General features: G+C 46.6%; 1 protein-coding gene across 1 annotated transcript in view; it reads left to right on the top strand.

Moving 5' to 3' along the window:
- Positions 1 to 23,594, top strand: part of betaCOP (coatomer subunit beta) — a gene marked incomplete at its 3' end in the record, with an annotated part of 28,679 nt that extends 5,085 nt beyond the window's left edge. The window contains exons 7-18 of the mRNA XM_028310187.1: positions 388 to 586; positions 2,756 to 2,901; positions 4,271 to 4,411; positions 6,034 to 6,189; positions 7,123 to 7,220; positions 15,500 to 15,684; positions 17,515 to 17,600; positions 17,743 to 17,838; positions 18,873 to 19,005; positions 19,918 to 20,064; positions 21,904 to 22,065; positions 23,449 to 23,594. Of these exons, the coding sequence (XP_028165988.1) occupies positions 388 to 586; positions 2,756 to 2,901; positions 4,271 to 4,411; positions 6,034 to 6,189; positions 7,123 to 7,220; positions 15,500 to 15,684; positions 17,515 to 17,600; positions 17,743 to 17,838; positions 18,873 to 19,005; positions 19,918 to 20,064; positions 21,904 to 22,065; positions 23,449 to 23,594 (1,695 nt within the window). The remainder of the gene's footprint in view (positions 1 to 387; positions 587 to 2,755; positions 2,902 to 4,270; positions 4,412 to 6,033; positions 6,190 to 7,122; positions 7,221 to 15,499; positions 15,685 to 17,514; positions 17,601 to 17,742; positions 17,839 to 18,872; positions 19,006 to 19,917; positions 20,065 to 21,903; positions 22,066 to 23,448) is intronic.
- Between the last annotated feature and the right edge of the window lie 162 nt (positions 23,595 to 23,756).

The raw sequence follows: 23,756 nt of genomic DNA, 5'->3' as shown, positions 1-23,756 counted from the left end.
CGATGCTACGCGGGCGCTGACAAGACGATTACACTCGAAAGACACTTGTGTAGGGGTCCTGAAGGTGTGGACGTCTCGCACATGAATGAGGGTTTTCTTGAATGAAAGATCCGCTAGATGGCGGGACGTGGATGTGGGGTCTGACTGCTGCGTGATTGGTGGATTTTGACATATCTGTCAATGTCATGTCAAAAATAACCAATCATGCAGCATGTGGAGCTCGCGTCTACGTATTGCCATCTGGCGGATTTTTCATTCGCGAAAACCCTCATTATGACGTGCGTGACGTAGACTTTCGTCGGTGATACAAGTTATTTGTGTTTGTGTGCGTTTGACAAGTTTTTCAGTGCCACTGGCTGAATCGGACTTCCATTGTTTCACCCCCAGGCGGCAGCTGCGTGCTACATCGACCTGATCGTAAAAGAGAGCGACAACAACGTGAAGCTGATCGTGGTGGGGCGGCTGGCGGCGCTTCGCGAGGACGGCGGCGAGGCGGCGGCGCGCGCGCTGCCCGACCTCGCCATGGACGTGCTGCGCGTGCTCGCCTCCTCCGACCTGGACGTGCGCAAGCACACGCTGCAGCTGGGTGAGTCATGCTGCTTAGTGATGATGCAACAACAGCTGCGATACTAAAGTCTGGTCCGTGAACACGTAGAATTTTGTCCAATGACCCCAAGCTACCCATCCTTATCGCTCGCGCGTAATTATGTTGCTGTCGCGCTCGCACACACACTGCGAGCGCCCGTCGCACAGTCGCGACAGCAATTTGTCTGTGCGATGCGCGCCCGCAGTGAGTGTGCGAGCGCGACAGCAACATAATTACGCGCGAGCGATAAGGATGGGTAGATAGGGGTCATTGGACAAAATTCTACGTGCTCACGGACCAGACTATAGTGCTCGCGGTGGGGCGGCGCGCTGCCCGACCTCGCCATGGACGTGCTGCGCGTGCTCGCCTCCTCCGACCTGGACGTGCGTAAGCACACGCTGCAGCTGGGTGAGTCCGCTGTCTAAGTGCTTGTTCACGTAGGCACGGGAAACGTCGCGAGCTCGTGTTCACATTGACGACCAGGCGTTCGCGCGAGTGTGACGTACTATCGTTTCTAGCGACAAGTGAAACGCGCGCGCCGCCGCTAGTTTGACATGAACACACACAAACATCTTCACACGTTGAAATTACCGCGAGCGCTCCGCGCGCGCCAGTCGCTAGCTTGCCCGCTAGTTAGACCGCACCTGCGTTTCATACGTGAACACTTGGAATCACTACATATGTTTGATATTTCTTCATCGCGCCCGCCACTGCGCCCGCGAGTCAACGTGAACAAGCACTATAGCCCGGTCCGTGAGCACGTAGAATTTTGTCCAATGACCCCTATCTACCCATCCTTATCGCTCGCGCGTAATTATATTGCTGTCGCGACTGTGCGACGCGCGCCCGCAGTGAGTGTGCGAGCGCGACAGCAACATAATTACGCGCGAGCAATAAGGATGGGTAGATAGGGGTTCGTTCGTTCGATCGTTTCAGCCGAAAGACGTCCACTGCTGGACAAAGGCCTCCCCCAAGGTTCTTGAGTGGCGACCACGAGCTGGAAGACGTAGCGTGGGCAGGCCTCCCACTAGGTGGACCGACGATCTGGTGAAGGTCGCGGGAAGTACCTGGATGCAAGCGGCGCAGGACCGGTCTTTGTGGGTAGATAGCGGTCATTGGACAAAATTCTACGTGCTCACGGACCAGACTATAGTGCTCGCGGTGGGGCGGCGCGCGTGCCCGACCTGGCATGGACGTGCTGCGCGTGCTCGCCTCCTCCGACCTGGACGTGCGCCGGCACACGCTGCAGCTGGGTGAGTCATGCTGCTTAGTGATAATGCAACAACAGCTGCGATACTAAAGTCTGGTCCGTGAACACGTAGAATTTTGTCCAATGACCCCAAGCTACCCATCCTTATCGCTCGCGCGTAATTACGTTGCTGTCGCGCTCGCACACACACTGCGGGCGCCCGTCGCACAGTCGCGACAGCAATTTGTCCAATGACCCCAAGCTACCCATCCTTATCGCTCGCGCGTAATTATATTGCTGTCGCAACTGTGCGACGCGCGCCCGCAGTGAGGGTGCGAGCGCGACAGCAACATAATTACGCGCGAGCGATAAGGATGGGTAGATGGGACCAGACTATAGTGCTCGCGGTGGGGCGGCGCGCTGCCCGACCTGGCATGGACGTGCTGCGCGTGCTCGCCTCCTCCGACCTGGACGTGCGCAAGCACACGCTGCAGCTGGGTGAGTTGCAAGCCCGTGATGATGCAACAATAGCTGGAAATCTTAAAGGCTGTACGCTAAAACTTGGGTGCGTGTGCGTGGGTGCACGGAATGGTAACGTTACCTGCACTCCGCGGCGCTTATTAGTTGCATCGCTAGAACAAACCCTCCTCACGCGCACGCGTCCGTGCCACTCTATTCTGCTTTCTGCTTATTCAATTTTACGATACAGATACGCGTACGTGCGCTGGCGCAACCTTTAGCGTAGGCTCTCAACGACGAAATGACGAAATAACAAAAGCAGGGTTAGGGATATCGAGTGACATTGCAAAAGTTAGAGCTGTAACAATATTTATCCATAGAGACCCGTAAAGTAGACCGTCGTCTGACAGTTGTTTTGTGGCAAGAGGAGGAAGAGGAAACCAAAGTCAACCTTTTCTAAACTATACTGTATGTATTCCGTTGTATCTTCAGTATTTGTTATATGAGTGGTTCAATTCCAGCGCTGGACCTGGTGACGCCGCGGCACGCCGAGGAGCTGGTGCAGGTCCTACGCAAAGAGGCGGCGCGCTCGCACAGCGCCGACCACGACGATGCTAACAAATATCGTCAGCTGTTAGTACGGGCCTTGCATCGCGCCGCACTCAAGGTAAAACTCATAAAACTCATTTATTTTTGCAAACAGGCTTTTAAAAAGAACTTTTAAGCGGCCCCGAGACGATCAATCGCGATTGTCAATGTATTTACGTTATTGACAACTCCAATTGACGGAAACGATTGTCAATGGCTCAGCTAAACGATCAATATTAGCTTCAAAGGCACCTCAATTGGGCTTCAATTAAAATTATCATCAATTTGCTTCAATCACGTAAATTGAAATTCAATTGACAATCGCTTCAATGCCTTTTGTAAACGATCAATGTCAATCACGTAAAATTGACAATCGCGATTGATCGTCTCGGGGCCACTTTACACGTTCCAGTATTAACCCAACTACTGCTTCGGGATAATAAATGGGCCAGTGCTGAGAAGAAGCAGCGCAAGAAACTCATTCACTATTCAGCACTACTCAGTCAATAGACAGTAAGACGTGTTTTAGGCCGCTTGTCCACTAGCTAGAGGCAGTCTCGGATTAAGGCAAAGCAAGTCGGGACGCTACGTCAATTTGCAGCACGCCGCGTCCTGAGGCAAATTCGTCGCCACCAGCCATACCAAATCGTGTCCCTTGGAACGAGGCAGCCGCTCGGCCCGAGGCTACCTCCAGTGGATACGTGGCCATATATGTATGTAATGACCTGAGTGACGCTGATCACTCGGCGCCGACGCTTCATACATTTCGACGATCAGGGTGCGTCAGCGCGATTCTAAAACCGGCTTAAGACTATATGTCTCAATTCCAGAGGCCTATTTCTATATGCGGTTGATTACTTATAAGGGAGAGTCCGCTAATTTGGACCAGTTTTTTTCAATCCCATTTTACACATAGTTTTCTTTTGTTTTTGCTAATGTCCATGGTATATAATAAAAGATACATTATTCAACTTACTATTTCATAAGTATTAATTAACATGATTGTTGTATATTTAGCACAAATCAACAAAGTACGAGTTCAGAGCTTCGGTCCAATTTAGCCAACCGGTTCGATAATTTGTACCACAGGGTTACTAAATTGGATTTCAATAAATTTACTCTCCCTAAATGGCTAAGCAGATACATAATTTAAGGTCTCATTATTTGTATTGTATTGCTGTTGGTTTTCCTAATAAAAAAAAAGATGATTTTAATTGATGCTTGTTTCCATTTTTGATTTGATTATAAGATAAATAAAAGTGTGTTGACCATGGCCATGACCATATACCTTATTAGCTTTTGACTCAGGAGAGGACAAACAACTGCCTTCTCTCCGCCTCCCCTCACCCTCGGTATTATTTATTTTATTTTGTTCGGAAAACATACTAATAACCACTGCTTAAGAAACTACCCATGGTTCTGACATAAAATATCTTGTTTACCGTCAGTTCCCGGAGGTGGCCGGGTCGGTGGCGCCGGCGCTGCTGGAGCTGCTGGGCGACGGGGCCGAGCCGCACGCGCACGACGTGTTGCTGTTCCTGCGCGCCGCGCTGCACACTTTCGCTGATTTGCGCGACACCATCTACGAGGTGAGTGCGCTTATTGTCCGAGTGGTCCGTTCATCACCATTATCATTTATTTATTTATTAAGGCATACACAACAGGTAACAATCAAGGGATACAATAGTAGTTACAAATAATTGCAATTATTACAAAATAATGCTTATAAATCTAGATTGCAACCTAAAAACGTGTACACACAGCATGCAATAACAATCACGTAAACGTTGTGTCACAGAGATAAAAGTAACAAAAAAGTAAGCTGCGCCTATGAATTACCCATAAAGACAAGTAATCCACAGGCGCAACCCATTCGCTTTAAAATCATAAAAGTAAAACAATAGTAACAATATTGAACAGGTGGGCGTTCATTAAACTTTCGCGTTCCATTTCAATTATAATAGTAAGACACGGGTCTTAACGCGACGTTTATTAATGAGTTTATTTATTTATTTATTAGGTACACCAACAAAGTCACATACATAATACAGTTCATACATTTTAACATGGTTTAACACATGATGCGTATATGTCCTCAATTACAGGTATACACAGCATTTCTTTTTGCAATGTTAGGATACTTATACACTAGTAAAAACAAAAATCAATTGAATAGAGTTTAAGCACCGAAAAATATAAAGGTTTTAGTAATTGTTCATTTTGTTCGGTGCCTAAGTCGTTCCGAATACAGGCTTGAGTTTTGACTTAAATTTAGGGAGGCTGTCACCGAAAACGTCAAGACTGGTGTGTGTGTCGCCAGCCACCGCTTTATTATACGTTGCACACAACCGGTTAATTGGCGAGTTTTGGCCTAGCTTAGTTTTGCACAAGGGGATGTGCAAAACTAAGCTAAGCCAAAACTCATAGTGCTTAGTGTTAGCTTTGTAGTTTCTTTAGGGTCTGAAACTTGCGTGGGTGCCCGCTCTGGTCTTCCGATCCTGGTCTACGCTCCGCGGTGGCATGCCTATTAAGGCTGGTTTCAGTGTCACTCGGACTGTCAGTGCGGATCGCTCCGCACAGCCGATCTGTATGAACTGCTTGGGAGCGGAGCGGTTCCTCCGGACCGCATTACTCTAAAACGCTCCCTAGAAGTTCATACAGATTGGCCGTGCGGAGCGGGTCCGCACCGGACGGTCCGCGTGACACTAAAACCAGCCTTAGGGTGCTTGCGCAGGTGCATGAAGCAGTTGCCCGCTCCAATCTTCCGACGCGTCTACGCTCCGCGGCGGGTGCCTCCTGCCTATTACTGTAAATTCTTGGCGTGTTTCGTTGTCGTTGTCGTCGATTGAACCAAAGACGTCCACTGCTGGGTAAAGGTTTCTTCCAAGGACCAGGAGCTACGACGATTGGTCATGTATAGTTAACATCTAGGTGTTTGCCGTGATATTCACCGATCGCAATCGTCGGTCCATCTAATTGGAGGCCTACGTATACCACGTTTTATGGTTTTTAGTAGCTACGGCCATTAGTTCTATAAACTATGTGCACCGCCTACTGCCACTTGGTTAATGAAATTAGTGATTCAGTCGTCCATATTGCTCATTGATAACGCAGTATAAAATTGGAGTGCTTTACAATGTATGCTATGTTGGAGTAAAAAAGACAAATGTCTTCTATATGCCTAAAAAGGTAACTATCAATGTTGTTCCAGAAACTTCTGGAATGCATCTCTCAAATCAAAGTGGGCAAGGTTGCCCGCGCGGCGCTGTGGCTGCTCGCAGAATTCGCCGACACGCCGGCGCGCGCGAACGCCGCGCTCGACGCGCTCGCCGACGCCATCCCTGCGCTCGAGCAGAGCGAGGAAAAGGTAATATAAAGTACGGCCAACGAGAGGCGATACCAAATGTAAACAAACCCAATGTCATGGTCATTTGGAATAGCAGGGGTTTGAATTTGACATATTTTGGCGGGAGAACGAGACATTACAAATTCAAATTCAAAACGTTTATTGCATGTCACATTACAATTTATATGTTGTTGCAAAATAGAGGTAGGTATACATGTGACGCCCTGCAAGGGCACAGCAAAACATCAGAGAGAGGGTTAGTATTTACCTTAAAAATAATTTTAAATAACATTAATTACAAAAACAATTTGAATTGAGACGTCGAAGCATTCCAATATGTCAGAAAATGATTAATAAAATTTTAGTCAAGCTCAACAACAAATACACAAGATGGGAAGAGACAGAATAGATTGTCAGTTCGACAGTCGAAGCGACCTTTTGTATCGCTGCTAGTTGGCCGTACTTTAGCTCTTATTACAACTGAATAAGATACCAGTTGGGCTTCTTGGCGGGAAAGTGAAGCGTCATGTTTAGCAGCTTTGTTTTAGTTTAAATTCCAGATTATTAATGAGTGATAATGGTGGATTTATTATCCACTAGCGTCCGCCCGCGACTTTGTACGCGTGGATCCCGTTTTACCCCCTTAGGGGTGGAGTTTCGTAATATCCTTTCTTAGCGGATGCCTACGTCATAACATCTACCTGTATGCCAAATTTCAGCCCGATCCGTCCAGTGGTTTGGGCTGTGCGTTGATAGATCACTATGTCAGCCAGTCAGTTACTTTTGAATTATTATAATATTTAGATTAAGTGTTTGGGAATGTGCAGTGTACCAATTTTCAAGTTCTCTCAAGATCAACTTCTCCATCCATTTGCTTCAAAACTTTACAAGGTCGCGTGACGTATTTTTATTTTTCGCCTGTACCAATATATTAAGTGTAATATTGTGTTGTAGGACGAGGCTACGGCACCAAAAGTGGACACGTCTGCGCCGCGGCAGCTGGTGACCAGCGACGGGACCTACGCTTCGCAGTCCGCCTTCAACTTGCCGCAGTAAGTCATATACAGAGTGAACTTTTCAGTGTGTGGGGCTGACGAAGCCCATAATTAAGATAATATTCTTAATTAATCAGCAACATTTGATAATTCAATAAAAATTGAATTGTATATGTCAACGTGAAATTGTGATCTCTGTCAGTTTATAATATAACGCGTTAGATTGTAAACAAACAGTGGGTTAGGTTAGGTTAGGTTTATGTCACCGTAACTTAGAAATAAATTAATATCGAAGGATATTAAAAAAAAATCAATTTACTAATGACTTTTCATTCAGACAGGGCAGTCGTTTAGCAATCAAAAGGTTCTTAGTGNCAAAATTTTTTTTTAACTAATTTTTTAACATATTTAAGTCAAGTTATACGTTTTGCTAGATGTTCACTATTAAAAACCAAAAAACATTTCATTCTTAAATAATCAAACATCGGAAATCAATCACCGGTAATTTTTTGGGTATTCATAGCACCGTTGCTCTAGAAGAGATGCCCACCGCCCTCTTGCGAGAGGAAAAAACCACTGAAGAACACTGATGATAATGACTACGACTTAGGTTGTACATCTACTTTTTTACGTCTTTAAATTTAAATCATAATTGTCATTTTTATGAATAAAGATATATGAAAAAAATTGGGTGCATTTTTTCATATCATTTTTTCGAAAACTTATCGATACATCTATGTGAACCGTACGAAACATACCCATCACTAGTCACATTCGTTTGACAGCCGTCATTCTAATCAAGCTATATTGGATAGACTATAATAAGACTTTTCAAGGCGAGAGTGAATAAGCACTTACAGGGCATACGTACCATCCTAGACAGCATCTCACTTAACATCAGTTGATATTGCAGTTAAATACCTGCCTTGTATAAACCGCATTCTCCCGCCCCCATCGAGCGTGAAACCCGTCACACGCGATACATGACGTTTGCAGTTAATCCTGCAATCGATGTGATTACGAAAAGAAAAAAAAAGAGATTTAGAGACCCCCTATACTAGCGTCTTTCGAACGTCGTCTCACCGGCGCCTGCGCAGCGTCGACGCAGCGCACCAACTCTTTAACTAAATATCATGACGCCAGCGCTGCGTAAATCCGGTGTTCGGCAGCCGGCTTCGCGGTGACCCTAAGGCAGTGCCGTATCGATGCTGCGCGGGCGATAGCAAGATAAGAGCCCTAAGCTCTAAAGACGCTAGTGTAGGGGTCCTGAAGATATAAACGTGATTTTTTTTTAAAGATTATTAGTAATTTGTTATTACACAAATTACTAATACTCCCGTTAGCCCCTCGTACTAAGCTAAATATGCTTGTGTCACGAGTGAGCTCACCACAATAGTCGAGCGGCGGCGGGGACCGAACCCGCGTTCCCCGGATCACGAGTCGGCCAGTCCTACCCCTTCACCGCTCGGCTATCGTGGCAAGTATCGTGGCAAGCAAGAATTATAATGTGCGTGGACGTAGGCCTTCGTTGATGACACATGATATTTGTTCAATAATACGCTTGCGTGCGTATGACTGGCTGAATTCCTTCCATTGTTTCACCCCCAGGCGGCAGCTGCGTGCTACATCGACCTGATCGTAAAAGAGAGCGACAACAACGTGAAGCTGATCGTGGTGGGGCGGCTGGCGGCGCTTCGCGAGGACGGCGGCGAGGCGGCGGCGCGCGCGCTGCCCGACCTGGCCATGGACGTGCTGCGCGTGCTCGCCTCCTCCGACCTCGACGTGCGCAAGCACACGCTGCAGCTGGGTGAGTTGCAAGCCCGTGATGATGCAACAATAGCTGGGAGCGCCGACGCCGCGCCCCTACAGCTACACTGTTCATACGCGCCGAGTAAAGTCCGCTGCCGCGCCGCCGCCGCGCCTCCGCCGCGCCGCCACCGCGCCGTCAAAGCATAATTTCGCCGGCGGCGCGGCAGTATAAACAGTGCAAAGGCTGTACGCTGAAACTTAATGTGTGCAAAAAGCGGGCACCCGTTTCGGAAATTCGACGCAAGCTACTGCGTTTCGCGACGGCTATCCACTGTGCACACACCTATTATTTATTTATTTAAAATCTTTATTGCACACATAAAAATACAGTGGTAAACAGGCGAGCTTAATAACATGTGGCATTCTCTTCCAGCTAACCAGAAAATTAAACAAAACAGAGAATTTAAGTAGGCGGTGCAAAATAGTACAAATACAAAAAAATAAAATCTAATATAATACATAAAATATTATAATATAAATTAATACAAAATATATATATACCTACATAAATACATGCATATACATAATATACGGTGGATAACGAGAAGGTTTAAGAGAGATCAAGACGACGAGATATGTTCAAGGAAATGCTTGCGCACAGAGTATTTGAACACAAACTTGCTGGGAGCCTGCCTAATGTTCTCGGGAAGAGCGTTCCAAAGGCGAATAGATTGGAGAAGGAATGAGTTAGAGAGGAAACCAGTGCGGTGGGATGGGGTAGAAAGAAGAAGTTTGTTGGAGGAACGAAGTTGCCTTACGTGAGTTGAACTTAGAAGAGTATACTGAGATTTCAGATAGGAAGGAGCATTATGGTCGTTTAAGATGGTAAAAAGTGTAGTGAGAATTCTGGCATTACGCCGTAGAGGAACAGGTAGCCATTTGAGCTCAGATCGGTAGGAGGAGATGTCATACTTACGTAGACAAAATATGAACCGGATACAATTGTTGAGAAGGCGGTCCAGTTTGTTAAGGAGAACTTGATTAAGGTCCGGATAACACACATCAGCATAATCTATGAGCGGGAAAATTAGGGCGTAGACAAGTAAAATGTTGGTTTTGACAGGAAGGAAATATTTTAATCTGCAAAGAGAACGCAATGTAGCAGTGACCTTCCGACTAATCTCAGAGACCTGAGTCGTCCAGCCAAGAGTAGAGTCAAGGTATAGGCCAAGGTTCTTAACACTAGTACAGTATGGTATGTCCACACTATTCAAAGTGACAGTTGAGACACTATCCATGTTTAAACGACAGAGTTGTCGCTGGCTTCCGATTATTATCGCCTGGCATTTGTTGGGATTAACAGCAACGCCGTAACGATTTGACCATTCCCTGATATGTTCAAGGTCATCGTTTAAGCGGTGTACAGCCTGGTCAATTTCGTCAAAGCGGCAATGTCGGTAAAGTTGAAGATCGTCGGCATACAGATGGTGAGACGAGCCAATACCGAAGGTGATGGAATTGATAAAAATAGAGAAAAGGAGAGGGGAAATTATGTAGTTGCTCGCATGCGGCGTGCATCCTCTCGCGCCTATTGTGTAGAAACCTGTACGGTGTACATATTGTATTACACTCAAATCATTCCGTCAGTAATTCCGCCGTTTGTACGTTCTAATTCCGTTCAATAAATCAGTGCTTTCATCGCATTCATAGCAATCACACGTCATTCTTAGCATTAGCATAACATTGTAATTTACGACATATAGCAATAAACTCTTAACTATCTCAATCTCCAGTATTTCATTTAGCATTCTTTAGATGTACTTCTCTCACGGTACAAAACCCGTCTCGTATCACGCGTCCGAACCACGCTGCGCGATACATTTTTTCGATAGGCGTGTCATGCGTGCATGCGCTTGTGCAAGTTTTAGCTTAGGCCCTCATTGGTGATGTAACTGCAGCAGGATTATGTATATTTAATGACATTGCGACAGCTAAAGCAGTAACAGACACCCATATAGTTGACCATCATCTGGCGGCTTTGCGGGAAGCAGTGGTAGAGTAGGTCAAAGTTCAAACTTTTTTTGAACTATCTTCATTCATCATCACATCATATCAGTTACAGGACGTCTGCTGCCAAACATAGACGTCTTCCAATGATTTCTAGACTAATCTATACATATTTTGTTCAGTATTTATATCTATTGTTCCATTCCAGCGCTGGACCTGGTGACGCCGCGGCACGCCGAGGAGCTGGTGCAGGTGCTTCGCAAGGAGGCGGCGCGCTCGCACAGCGCCGACCACGACGACGCCAACAAGTACCGCCAGCTGTTAGTACGGGCCTTGCACCGCGCCGCGCTCAAGGTAAAACCACAGAATAATAACAAGTACTACGTACAGTAGTCTTACTTCGCGAAGGTATTCAAAAAAATGTATGCTCAATGTCATTAACAATATGGTGTAATTTAGCCTGTCTCAAGAGTCAAGCACCATTTTGTTGACAAACTTCAGTGATCGGTACTGCGCCGAAGACATAGGGCTGACTTCGGTAAAATGATGTGACGTGAGGTGCCAAACTGCGGAAAATGGCGGAGGAAATACATGAATAACCATGAATTATATTTTGTGTTTCTAATATTATTCAGGCAGTTAAAAAATACTACACAGTATTAATTACACCACCGTTTTTACATATTGTTTATTGTCTTTACAATGCAAATGGGTGAAGAATACGTGCGTGCGTCAATACTCGCTCGTGATTGTCCTGTCGATTAGGTATCTCAAGAGGGGTAGTCGCGCGTGTTTTTTTTATGAAAACTCGCGGAGATGAACAGGCCTGGTAAAACTCGTTTATTTTTGCAAACAGGCTTTCAAAAAGCACTTTTACACGTCCCAGTATTAACCCTACCAGTGCTTCGGGACAATAAATGGGTCAGTGCTGAGAAGAAGCAGCGCAAGAAACTCAGTCACTATTCACTACTACTCAGTCAATATTCAGTAAGACGTGTTTTAGGCCGCTAGGCCAGTGGATACGCGGCCATGTGTATGTAATGATGTGTCACGCTGATCACTCGGCGCCGACGCTTCATACATTTCGACGATCAGGGTGCGTCAGCGCCATTCTAAAACCGGCTTAAGACTATATGTCTCAATTCTATTCCTATATGCGGTTGATTACTTATAAATGGCTAAGCATCAGATACATAATTTAAGGTCTCATTATTTGTATTGTATTGCTGTTGGTTTTCATAATAAAAACAAAGAAAAAAAAAGATTATAAATAACTTGAAAAAATCGAACTGCCTAAGGCGGGAATTGAACCCACGATTTAATAACTATATAAAAAAAAGATGTTTCTAATTGATGCTTGTTTCCATTTTCGTTCTGATCATAAGATATAAGCATAACATCCTGGTAGCTAAAACAAAAGAGTGTTGACCATGACCATAACCATGAACCTTACTAGCTTTTGACCCAAAAGGAAGGGAAACAACTGCCTTCTCTCCGCCTCCCCTCACCCTCGGTATTTATTTATTTTATTTTGTTCGGAAAACATACAGTGAAACAATAACAGACTAATAACCACCGCTTAAGAAACTGCCCATGGTTCTGACATAAAATATGTTGTTTACCGTCAGTTCCCGGAGGTGGCCGGGTCGGTGGCGCCGGCATTACTGGAGCTGCTAGGCGACGGGGCCGAGCCGCACGCGCACGACGTGCTGCTGTTCCTTCGTGCCGCGCTGCACACTTTTGTCGACCTGCGCGACACCATCTACGAGGTACAGTCATCATCACCATCATCATCATTTCAGCCATAGGACGTCCACTGCTGAGCATAGGCCTCCCCCAATGCTTTCCATGTTGATCGATTGGTAGCGGCCTGCGTCCAGCGCTTCCCTGCTATCGCGTCGGTCCACCTTGTGGGTGGACGACCCACGCTGCGTTTTCCGGTACGCGGCCTCCATTCCAGAACCTTTCTGCCCCATCGGCCGTCAGTTCTGCGTACTGTGTGCCCTGCCCGGTACAGTCAAGTCAACGTTAAATTGAAGTGTATTATTAATTGTTTGCTCGAGTCCGTATGTTACGTGCATAGCTGCGGTGACGTTTGAACTGTATTGCCCACCCACCTTGCTTTTCTAATAACACATACTTCTGAAATACAATCTAGATTAAGCAAAATTTTTTTTTAATTGTAATTTGTCATGTGTTTTATAAAATAAAATAAAGAGCTGTGATTTTCTGAATAAAGAAAAATAAAATAAATAGGTTGTGACACCCAAAGTAGCCAAAAAGTTCGCAGTTGTGTTATCAACTTTTTGGTCACTTTGGGTGTCGCGTCACGAACTATTTGACGCTGAGTTTACGTTGCCCTTGGTTTCTAGAGGTGGCGCCGCTGTACTTGCTGGGTCACGCGTCTATCATATGCAATGGTAGTTGATTAAACCAAAGATGTCTACTACTTGGCAAAGGCGCTTCTTGAGACCAACCTTTATTGACCACGAATGGGTCCTACTTATATAGGAAGAGACCTACTAATAAAAATTGGTCGCTCCGGCCGTCAGTTCCACAAGCCATGTAACATGCAACGCCCACTGCTATATTTTGCTTAGTGGTTTTACAGGCCGCTCATAATAACAGCAAAAAATCGAAGCGCCTTACAGGTACATATCACAGCACATCAGAGTCATCAGACTACCTACTTTTGTTGCAAATTCGCTCTTATTACAACTACACAAGGTCCCAGTGTTTAACTTAATGTACTGTCGTCTATCATCTATATTGGAGTTAGCTATCGATTTTGTTCTAGAAACTTCTGGAATGCATCTCTCAAATCAAAGTGGGCAAGGTTGCCCGCGCGGCGCTGTGGTTGCTCGCAGAATTCGCGGATACACCGGCGCGAGCGAACGCCGCTCTCGACGCGCTCGCCGACGCCATCCCTGCGCTCGAGCAGAGCGAGGACAAGGTAATATAAAGTACGGCCAACGAGTGGCGATATAGATGACCCACGCTGAACTGTCCCACCAAACTCAATGACAGGGGGGCGCTACCATGGTTCAACTATATGGTTTCCAACATGGCAAAAATCGGAACTAGCGATCCGGTATTGACGGTGGCGCCCCACTGTCAATGTCATGCATAGGACAGTTCAGTATTTTGGAACTATACCAAATGTAAACAAACCCAATGTCATGGTCATTTGGAATAGCAGGGGTTTGAATTTGACATATTTTGGCGGGAGAACGAGACATTACAACAAATACACAAGATGGGAAGAGACAGAATAGATTGTCAGTTCGACAGTCGAATCGACCTTTTGTATCGCTGCTAGTTGGCCGTACTTTAGCTCTTATTACAACTGAATAAGATACCAGTTGGGTTTCTTGGCGGGAAAGTGAAGCGTCATGTTTAGCAGCTTTGTATAAGTTTCAATTCCAGACTATTAATGAGTGATAATGGTAGATTTATTATCCACTAGCGGCCGCCCGCGACTTCGTACGCGTGGATCCCATTTTTCCCCTTTAGGGGTGGAGTTTCGTAAAATCCTTTCTTAGCGGATGCCTACGTCATAACATCTACCTGCATTCCAAATTTCAGCCCGATCCGTCTAGTGGTTTGGGCTGTGCGTTGATAGATCACTATGTCAGTCAGTCAGTTACTTTTAAGTTATGCATATTTAGATTAAGTGTTTGTGAACGTGCATAAGTGTACCAATTTTCAAGTTCTCTCAAGATCAAATTCTCTTTTCAGAACCAGCCATTTGCTTCAAAACTTTGGAAGGTCGCGTGACGTATTTTTATCGCTCGCTAGTACCAATATATTAAACGCATTATTGTGTTGCAGGATGAAGCTGCGGCGCCTAAAGTGGACACGTCTGCGCCCAGGCAGCTGGTGACCAGTGACGGCACCTACGCTTCGCAGTCTGCTTTCAACTTGCCGCAGTAAGTCGTATACAGGGTGTACTTTCCAGTGTGTGGGGCTGACGAAGCCCATAATTATGATAATATTCTTAATTAATCAGCAACATTTGATAATTCAATAAAAATTTAATTGTATACATTAATATCGAAGGATATTTTGAAAAAAAAAATCAATTAACTAATGACTTTTCGTTCAGATATCAGGGCAGTCGCCTAGCAATCAAAAGGTTCTAAGTGTAATTCCCATGTAAAATTACGCGGGTAGCGACGTGGTTTACACAGACACGCCCCGTTGCCGCGCCGCTATTTTCGAGGGCAGGTCTATTTGATTTTATGAAAAAGATCCTGCCGCTCCCGCGCCGCCCCATGACCGCGAAATTCGAGGCAGCGGCCTTAGAATTGGTCAAAATTAATGCATTAGGTATAGATGACCCATACTGAACTGTCCCACCAAACTCAATGACAGGGGGGCGCTACCATCGTTCAACTAAATGGTTTTCAACATGGCAAAAATTCGGTATTTACGGTGGCGCCCCACTGTCAATGTCATGGATAGGACAGTTCAGTATTTTGGAACTATAGGTCAAATCCTCCTGTCGTTTCCCAGAGGATTGTGTTCCGGTAATGAAAATTCAATGACTCGATGATGACAGACGTTCGTTTCTCTCACAGATCGTCCAGCGCAACAACAGACGCCGAATCCGGTCTAAGCACAGCATTGCGCAGCGGCGAATCGTTCACGGCAGCGTGTGCGTGTTCAGCGCTGGCCAAGCTGGCGCTGCGCCTGCCGCCTGCCGCCGCCGCGCGAGCGTTGCACCTGGCCGCGCGACTACTCGCTCACCACAAGCTGCGAGCCAGTGAGTGACGTCACTAGTGGACATTGGCAGGGTACAAAGTGGGTGGAGGGAGTAGCCTAAAACTATAGGCAGGGTGCGAGTGGAAGGTGTAACTTAAACGATCACAGCGCTGGCAGCGGCGAATCGTTCACAGCGGCGTGCGCGCGCGCTGCACCTCGCCGCGCGTCTGCTCGCGCACCACAAGCGGCGAGCCAGTGAGTGACGTCACTAGGGAACTATAGGCAGCGTGCAAAGCGAGTGGAGTGAAGGGAGTAGCCTAACCGGTCACAGCGCTCGTCACACTCACTGCGGGCGCCCGTCGCACAGTCGCGACAGCAATATAATTAGCGATAAGGATGGGTAGCTAGGGGTCATTGGACAAAATTCTACGTGCTCACGGACCGGGCTTTAAAAGATCACAGCTCTCGCTGCGGCGAATCGTTCACAGCGGCGTGCGCGCGCGCTGCACCACAAGCTGCGAGCCAGTGAGTGCACTCACTAGAATAGTTCCCTATAGTATAGGCAGCCTGCAAAGCGAGTGGAGTGGAGCGAATAGCCTAACCGGTCACAGCGCTGCGCAGCGGTGAATCATACACGGCGGCGTGCGTCTGCTGGCCCACCACAAACTGCGAGCCAGTGAGTGACGTCACTAATAGTGGACTATAGGCAGGGTGCGAGTGGAAGGTGTAACCTAAACGATCACAGCGCTCGCAGAAGTGAGTCGTTCACGGCAACGTGCGCGAACTCATCACTGGCTAAGATGGCGCTGCACTTTGCCGCGCGGCTGCTCCTTCACCACCTTGTGGGTGGACGTCCCACGCTGCGTTTTCCGGTACGCGGCCTCCATTCCAGAACCTTGCTGCCCCATCGGCTGTCAGTTCTGCTTGCTATGCACTATCCTTATCGCTCGCGCGTAATTATGTTGCTGTCGCGCTCGCACACTCACTGCGGGTGCCAGTCGCACAGTCGCGACAGCAATATAATTAGCGATAAAGTTGGGTAGCTTGGGGTCATTGGACAAAATTCTACGTGCTCACGGACCGGGCTTTAAAAGATCATTCACAGCGGCGTGCGCGCGCGCTGCACCTCGCCGCGCGTCTGCTCGCGCACCACAAGCGGCGAGCCAGTGAGTGACGTCACTAGGGAACTATAGGCAGCGTGCAAAGCGGGTGGAGGGAGTAGCCTAAACGATTACAGCGCTGCGCAGCGGCGAATCGTTCACAGCGGCGTGCGCGTGCTCGGCAAGATGGCGCTGCGACTGCCGCGCGTATGCTCGCCCACCACAAGATGCGAGCTAGTAAGTGACGTGACAAGGGAACTGTGACTGGCCGCATATGTTGGCGCCAACGTTGGGTCAAAAGCGGCTTCTTCAACGTGTGGCCTCAATCAAACTGCACTAGCGGGTGGCTCGGGAGCGGTTGCTTCAAACTTTTGAATTTCATTGCGCTATATCACTGTGAGCGGTACGGGCAGCCAATGGAAATGCCCGCTCCTACCACATGCAGACGTGCGGCTCGCGTGAGCACGGTGAACGGCTAAACGCAACTGACGTCTACATTAATTTTAATTTACACGCGCCCGCGCTAGCTTTCGCGCCTACCTCTACTCTAAATGAGGCCTGTGGATCTGGAAATTTTCATCGGTCCCAAAATGTTCACAATCCGTCTAAATTTTGATAGAGTCATGTCATTAAACTCATTTGTCTAAAAGTTGAAAGATCAATATCCCACAAAAATTAGATTCCCGAATTTAAACTTTATTGGCTCTCTTTAAAATTCAAAATGCAAACATGCAAATTGATAGGTTTGACCTTATTTCGGCACTTTACTTATTAATATCCTTTGTCGGCAGACACCAACGGCACCCAGTCGGGCCTGACTGCTGATGACCTAGAGCATGCCGCGCTGTGCCTACAGGCTGCCTCCGCGCGCCCTGAGGTAAGTGTTGTCATGTGTAGTGTAGTAGAGTAGTAGTAGTGTTGCCATAGTGAATGACAGTGAAATGTTGTTATAAATAAATATGTAATTTATATCATTATTGTGCATTATGTATCTCATAACTAACTAGTAATTCCCGCAGGTGGTAGTAGACGCGCTGCTGACGACATCTCGCTCCGCGTTATCCGCGCTGCTGGCTCTGCCGGACTCGGCTGCTCATCTGCTTGAGCCCTCACAGGTGAGTGACGTCATGTTACGCCGCATGTCATGGGCCGGAAGAGTCTGAATGGCTCTTCGCGAGCCATAGGCTATTGTTTGCACATACTCTTTGTTTTGTCCGTCATAATTATGAAACTTTTTTGCAATCGTCGTCTTTATAACTTAATTCAGGTCTATTAGTTTATTATGTAGTAGTGCCTGGAGTCCACTGATCACCTGGGTGATCTAATCCAGAAAGTGGACTCCAGGCGATACTTTGGTGTCCTTTGATCACCTATGGATAAGATCACTTAGGTGATCAAAGATCAAATCCAGGTGTTCAAAGTAGACTAGATCTCAGTTCAAGGTGTTTTATAGTTTAGTCGTGTTATTGTGTTCTTTGAATTACATGTCTTATTCCTTTAATGATACTTGCGCAAGTGCACGCACTCTCAAGTCGAAAATTGATATGAGCAAAAAAAAGTGGTGCGAACCACTATTATAGGCTCGCCGATGGGGCAGCAAGGTTCTGGGGTGAAGGCAACGTACCAGAAAGCTCAGCGTAGGAAGTCCAATGACCTCATAAAGGTAGCAGGAAGGCGCTGGATGCAGGCCGCTATATACCAACCGGTCTTTATGGAAAACATTAAGGGAGGTCTATGTTCATCAGTGGACGTCCTATGTTTAAAATGATGATAATGATGATAAGTGGCCACCTGCTCCGTGTATCTGCGCAAGTTTCAGCGTAGGCCTTGAAAGTGACATTTCTGTGTTTAATGTAGTTCTTCTTCCCAGGACTATATTGCTACACATATAATACACACAACACTCCACTCACAACACAACACACTAATTCACTCAATACACCACTCATAACACTACACACAAATTCACTCAATACACCACAAAGTCCACAAACACACTAACTAAGAATGTATGTTAATACTTTTGGAAGAGCGGTAACCTCCTACTACAGGTATTCTTATACTTAAAAGGATGGTTACCAAAATATCTTGTTAATCCACTTTATTTATCAAATAAAACATTTTCATTTTTTTTCATTTTTCATTTCAGGAGCGCGAGAGCAAGCGTGTGGAGCCGAAGGTGGAGGTGGAGACGGGCATCCAGTTTGCGCTGCTGGCCGGCGCCGGCGCCGCGCACCAGCACCACGACATCTTCGAGCTCTCGCTCAACAGGGCGCTGCAAGGTACATGATGTATACTAGTCACGTTTTAGGCCTCAGCCTCGAGTTTAGCGGGCAGCGGGGCGGGAGCGGCGGCGGCGCGGGAGCGGCAGGATCTTATGCGTAAAATCAAATAGACCGGTTCTCGAAAACAGCGGCGCGGGAGCGGCGCCGGAGCGGGCAACGAGCGGGCAGCGGCGAGGGAGCGGGCAACGAGCGGGCAGAGCGCACTCCTTCTTTTGCCCACAATAAATCGAGCGTTAGAAATAAATTTGAATCGAAATAAAATTGTCGCCGTTGTTCAGACATTTCGTTTGCGAATAAAAACAAATATCTCGACAACACAACCCCGAACACAACACTTCGCCGCTAAAGCGCCGCGTGAGCTGCCCGCTTGTTTCGAGAACAGGTCTGCGTTGCCCGCCCCGCTCCCGCGCCGCCGCCGCTCCCGCCCCGCTGCCCGCTAAACTCGAGGTTGAGGCCTTAAAACTTTTTAGGCCCGATTCGACCAAACTTTTTTCCAAGAGTAACTCCTGGTGTAACTGGCACATTGACTGTCTCAGTATGGGAAATATGTCAAAATGTCGAATAACTGACGATTTATTCTGAGATTAATATTTAGTCTTGTTTGGTCAAATCCACCCTTAATGAGCTTCAACAAATGTCAACGCCCGCCATAAAACGGGGTCAGCTTTCACAATCATACTTTCTTATAATTAGGTTTATTCAAATGTCAGATGTCCAAAGAGGCATGAAAGATCTGGGCCTGTCCTTTGACGATGCTTACCAGTGAATTGAATGGCGCCGCATGATAAGAACGCTGACTCCGCGCAACATGAATGAGCAAGGGCACTTTACTGCGTGGATTTCTTGGGAGAACTGCGAGATATTGCAGTGTCTTTTTCTGTCTCAAATGTATGTTTTTTGTTTACTCAGGTCGCAACACAACGTCGGCGGACCAAAGCAGCAAGCTGTCGAAGGTGACGCAGCTGACGGGCTTCTCGGACCCCGTGTATGCCGAGGCCATCGTGGCCGTCAACCAGTACGACATCGTGCTCGACGTGCTCGTCGTCAACCAGACCGGTCAGTCGCATCATCAGCATTGAAGGCTTCCACAGACCAAACGCGGGTCAGAAGCAGCGCGGGTCAGTTGCAGCGCGGCTGAGGCACACTGAAAGCAGCGCAGTTTCAAAGCAGTTGCAAGGTGGGCGGTTGTCAAAAATTTCTATATTCGAAAACCGCTTTCAACGCGCTACTACCGTCCTGCCTCCGATGTGTTAAGCTAATATGGCCTCCATAGTAATACAACAGCGCGGGCCCGCGCTCGCGCCGCTTCTGTCCCGCTCCCGCGCCGCTTCTGTCCCGCTCCCGCGCCGCCTGGTTTGTCGTTCGGCAGTTGCAGTGCGGCGCAGCGCGGCGCGGTTGGAGCGCGGGCCAGCGTTCAAATTTGGTGTGACACACTTCAAAGAGTTTCTTGTACAACTTGCACGGGACCTCATTCAAACTGCGCTGCTACTGCCCTGCGTTTGGTCTGTCCAAGCCTCTTCCTCGGTCGCTTCTGAACGTGTTCCCGTTAACCGATAGGATGATCAGTGGGCTGAATGTGAGTTTACATCAAACGTCCTCACTAGTGAGCGCGTTATAAAAATGTATGAAAATTTTAGTTCTTGAACGTTTCCGCTAGGGGCGCTGTACGTACACACGCCCACACTGTTAACTATTCATTTCCGTTTTTGCTCTCGCTCTAATCAAATGGCTCAAAATTCTTTGCGATAGAACGAGATGACATGACTTTCAATGGGCAGTTAACACTGTTGGCGATAGTATATTCCGTATTTCCGTCATACATTTAATGTCCACTAGTGAGCGCGTTTGATGTAAACTCACACTAGGCCCTTAGTTCTGTTCTGTGATGTACAACGTAAAATGTCGCTGTGAAGTCAACCAGGAATTATGTGGGTCTCCAGACCCAGGGTAGACCCAGCCAGAGAAGTGAGACTGTTCCTTTAGAGTACGGTCTCCGGTCTCATGTCAAAGTCAAACGTTCCTGTCAACGTCTGAAAGAGACCGCAAAGGTACATTTTTATAGTAAGCATTGTGACGCGCCCTACGGCTTAGCGGTATATTCGGTCTACGGCGTTTGTAAGAGACCACAGTCTTAAAACCACTGAGCGAATACAATAGCGGAATGACTTAGCGACTTTGAGCCTACGATAACACATCACTTCAACTGTTTGAATTGTAGCCAATACATTTTGAACTTTATTAAGATAGAATAAGGTTGAAAACCAAGGAAATATCTGGTAATCTGTGGGTCTAGTCAAAATACACTTTAAAATCGCAAACCCATCGCAAACCAGTCGCAAACAAATAAACAAATCGCAAAAGTGGTCGATAACGAAAAAGGCTTAGCCAAACGGCCAAAAATCGAATCGCAAAGCCCTACCTATCGATAATCTAAAGACTAGATTGAAATTTCCCATACAAAGGCTTAGCCATCATGCATTTAAGACTCAATCAAAATCGAATCGAATCGAAACACCCGCCATTTTCATTGCGATTACCAAAACCCCGGTGATAAGCTTCGATTCGATCGAAAACCAATAAAAACACTAAGGCTGAGTTGCACCACCTAACTTTGACGGTAATTATAACCGGTGCTTTTTGTATGGAGTTTGACAGATTTTAGACGTTTGTCAAAGTTAATGTAAGATGGTGCAACCCCGCCTTAGGCTTTTATTCGATTTTGAATGAACTTTTATATCGCCGCGTCGATTGTGGTTCAATGTGCATTTTGGCTGCCATTTTACGATCGAATCGAATTACTGGTGACGCGGCGGCTGAAATTATCGAAAGCTTCCTATTGGTTAGCGATGGCATTTTGACTAGACCCACTGATGTATATGAATGTGTGTGTTGCAGACGACACTCTCCAGAACTGCACAGTGGAGCTGGCCACGTTGGGCGACCTTCGGCTGGTGGAGCGGCCGGCGGCGGTGGTGCTGGCGCCGCGCGACTTCGCCACCATCAAGGCGCACGTCAAGGTCGCCTCCACCGAGAACGGCATCATCTTCGGCAACATCGGTCAGTGCGCTATACAGACGATACTCTCCAGAACTGTACAGTGGAGCTGGCCACGCTGGGCGACCTGCGGCTGGTGGAGCGGCCGGCGGCGGTGGTGCTGGCGCCGCGCGACTTCGCCACCATCAAGGCGCACGTCAAGGTCGCCTCCACCGAGAATGGCATCATCTTCGGCAACATCGGTCAGTGCGCTATAACTATAATAGACATGTTGACACCACAGTCAATTGACGTACTTTTTAAAACTGTCAAAACGAAACTCTCCCATAGATTTTGTATGGCTCTACAAGCAAGTGACGTCACTATTTTGTCAACCCAATTAAACTACTTTTTTCAATTACAATTCGAACAAAAATCGAAATTTACAGGTAATTTCAAATAAATTAGGTTTTTAAGAGCATAATGAAGAGTCTTTTTATAACAGTTGTGGTTTCGAATTATTGGCGTATGGTGTCAAACTGTCTATTAGTGATGCAACGAATACACTTTTACGAATACGAATATCTCTACATAGTCATGAAACACTCATAAATTTAACTCTTTTTATCATGGTTAATGTTTTAGTAATTAAAAGTTACAAATGGAATTTTTTTTGGTATTGTATGAATTGTATCACTTTACTTTGTAACTAATCACAAAACAAAATAATACTTGTACAATCGACCTGCTATTGACTGTCAAATTCCGGAAGAGAACTTGCTCACTACTTTGTTACATACTGACAGGGGGTGTCCCGTCATGTCGTTGTGGCTTATAGTGTTCGGAGACACACACGTGTGTGACAAAATTTAAAAAAAGTAGGTATTCGTATTCGTTATTATTATTTCACCGAATACGAATATTCGGTAAATGTCTACTATTCGGCGAATACGAATATTCTTATTCGTATTCGTTGCATCACTAGCTATAATGCTCGAAATTACCTACAGCTCGGCTTTGTGGTCTCATTTGTCTGTTCTATCCTATTCACAGATTTAAAATCAAAACGTCTCTAAGGATGGGTTCCACCATCTTACTTTAACTTTGACAAACGTCAAAATTTGACAAAACCCATACAAAAAATACCGGTTACCGTTATAGTAACGGTCAAAGTTAGATGGGGCTCAGCCCTAATCTCTTACGTGAGATCAGATCGTCTTTAGATTTTTAATTAAACACAAGTCCGTAGCAGGCCTTTCACTAGATGGACCTACTGGTGAAGGTCGCGGGAGGTATCTGGATTCGGGCAGTGCAGGTCGTTATGGAAATCTTTAGCGGAGGTTTTTTTAATCAGTGATGAGAAAAAGTTTAAACTATAATTTTTGAACCTTAAGACTAGCCAATAAGGTTTAAAATACTGAGCATTGCATTCACTGTGCATGTTTATAAGGGTGAATTGGTCCGCAGTGTACGAAGTGTCGGGCGCGTCGATGGACCGCGGCGTGGTGGTGCTGAACGACATCCACATCGACATCGTGGACTACATCCAGCCCTGCGCCTGCAGCGACGCCGACTTCCGCCAGATGTGGGCCGAGTTCGAGTGGGAGAACAAGGTGATGAAGCTCTTGAGAAATAATGTGGCTGAGCGAGATATTCTGGCAATATTGTCCGCTATATTGGAATGAGGGTTTTCGCGTATGAAAGATCCGCTAGATGGCGGGACGTGGATGTGGGGTCTGACTGCTGCGTGATTTATTTATTTATTTATTTATTTT

Source organism: Ostrinia furnacalis, unplaced genomic scaffold (assembly GCF_004193835.3).
Source record: "Ostrinia furnacalis isolate ACB-3 unplaced genomic scaffold, ASM419383v2 OfSCF2967, whole genome shotgun sequence".
In the NCBI taxonomy this organism is placed as follows: Eukaryota; Metazoa; Arthropoda; class Insecta; order Lepidoptera; family Crambidae; genus Ostrinia; species Ostrinia furnacalis.
Note: the sequence above shows the minus strand (reverse complement) of the source record. Positions and strands in the feature narration are given on the sequence as shown.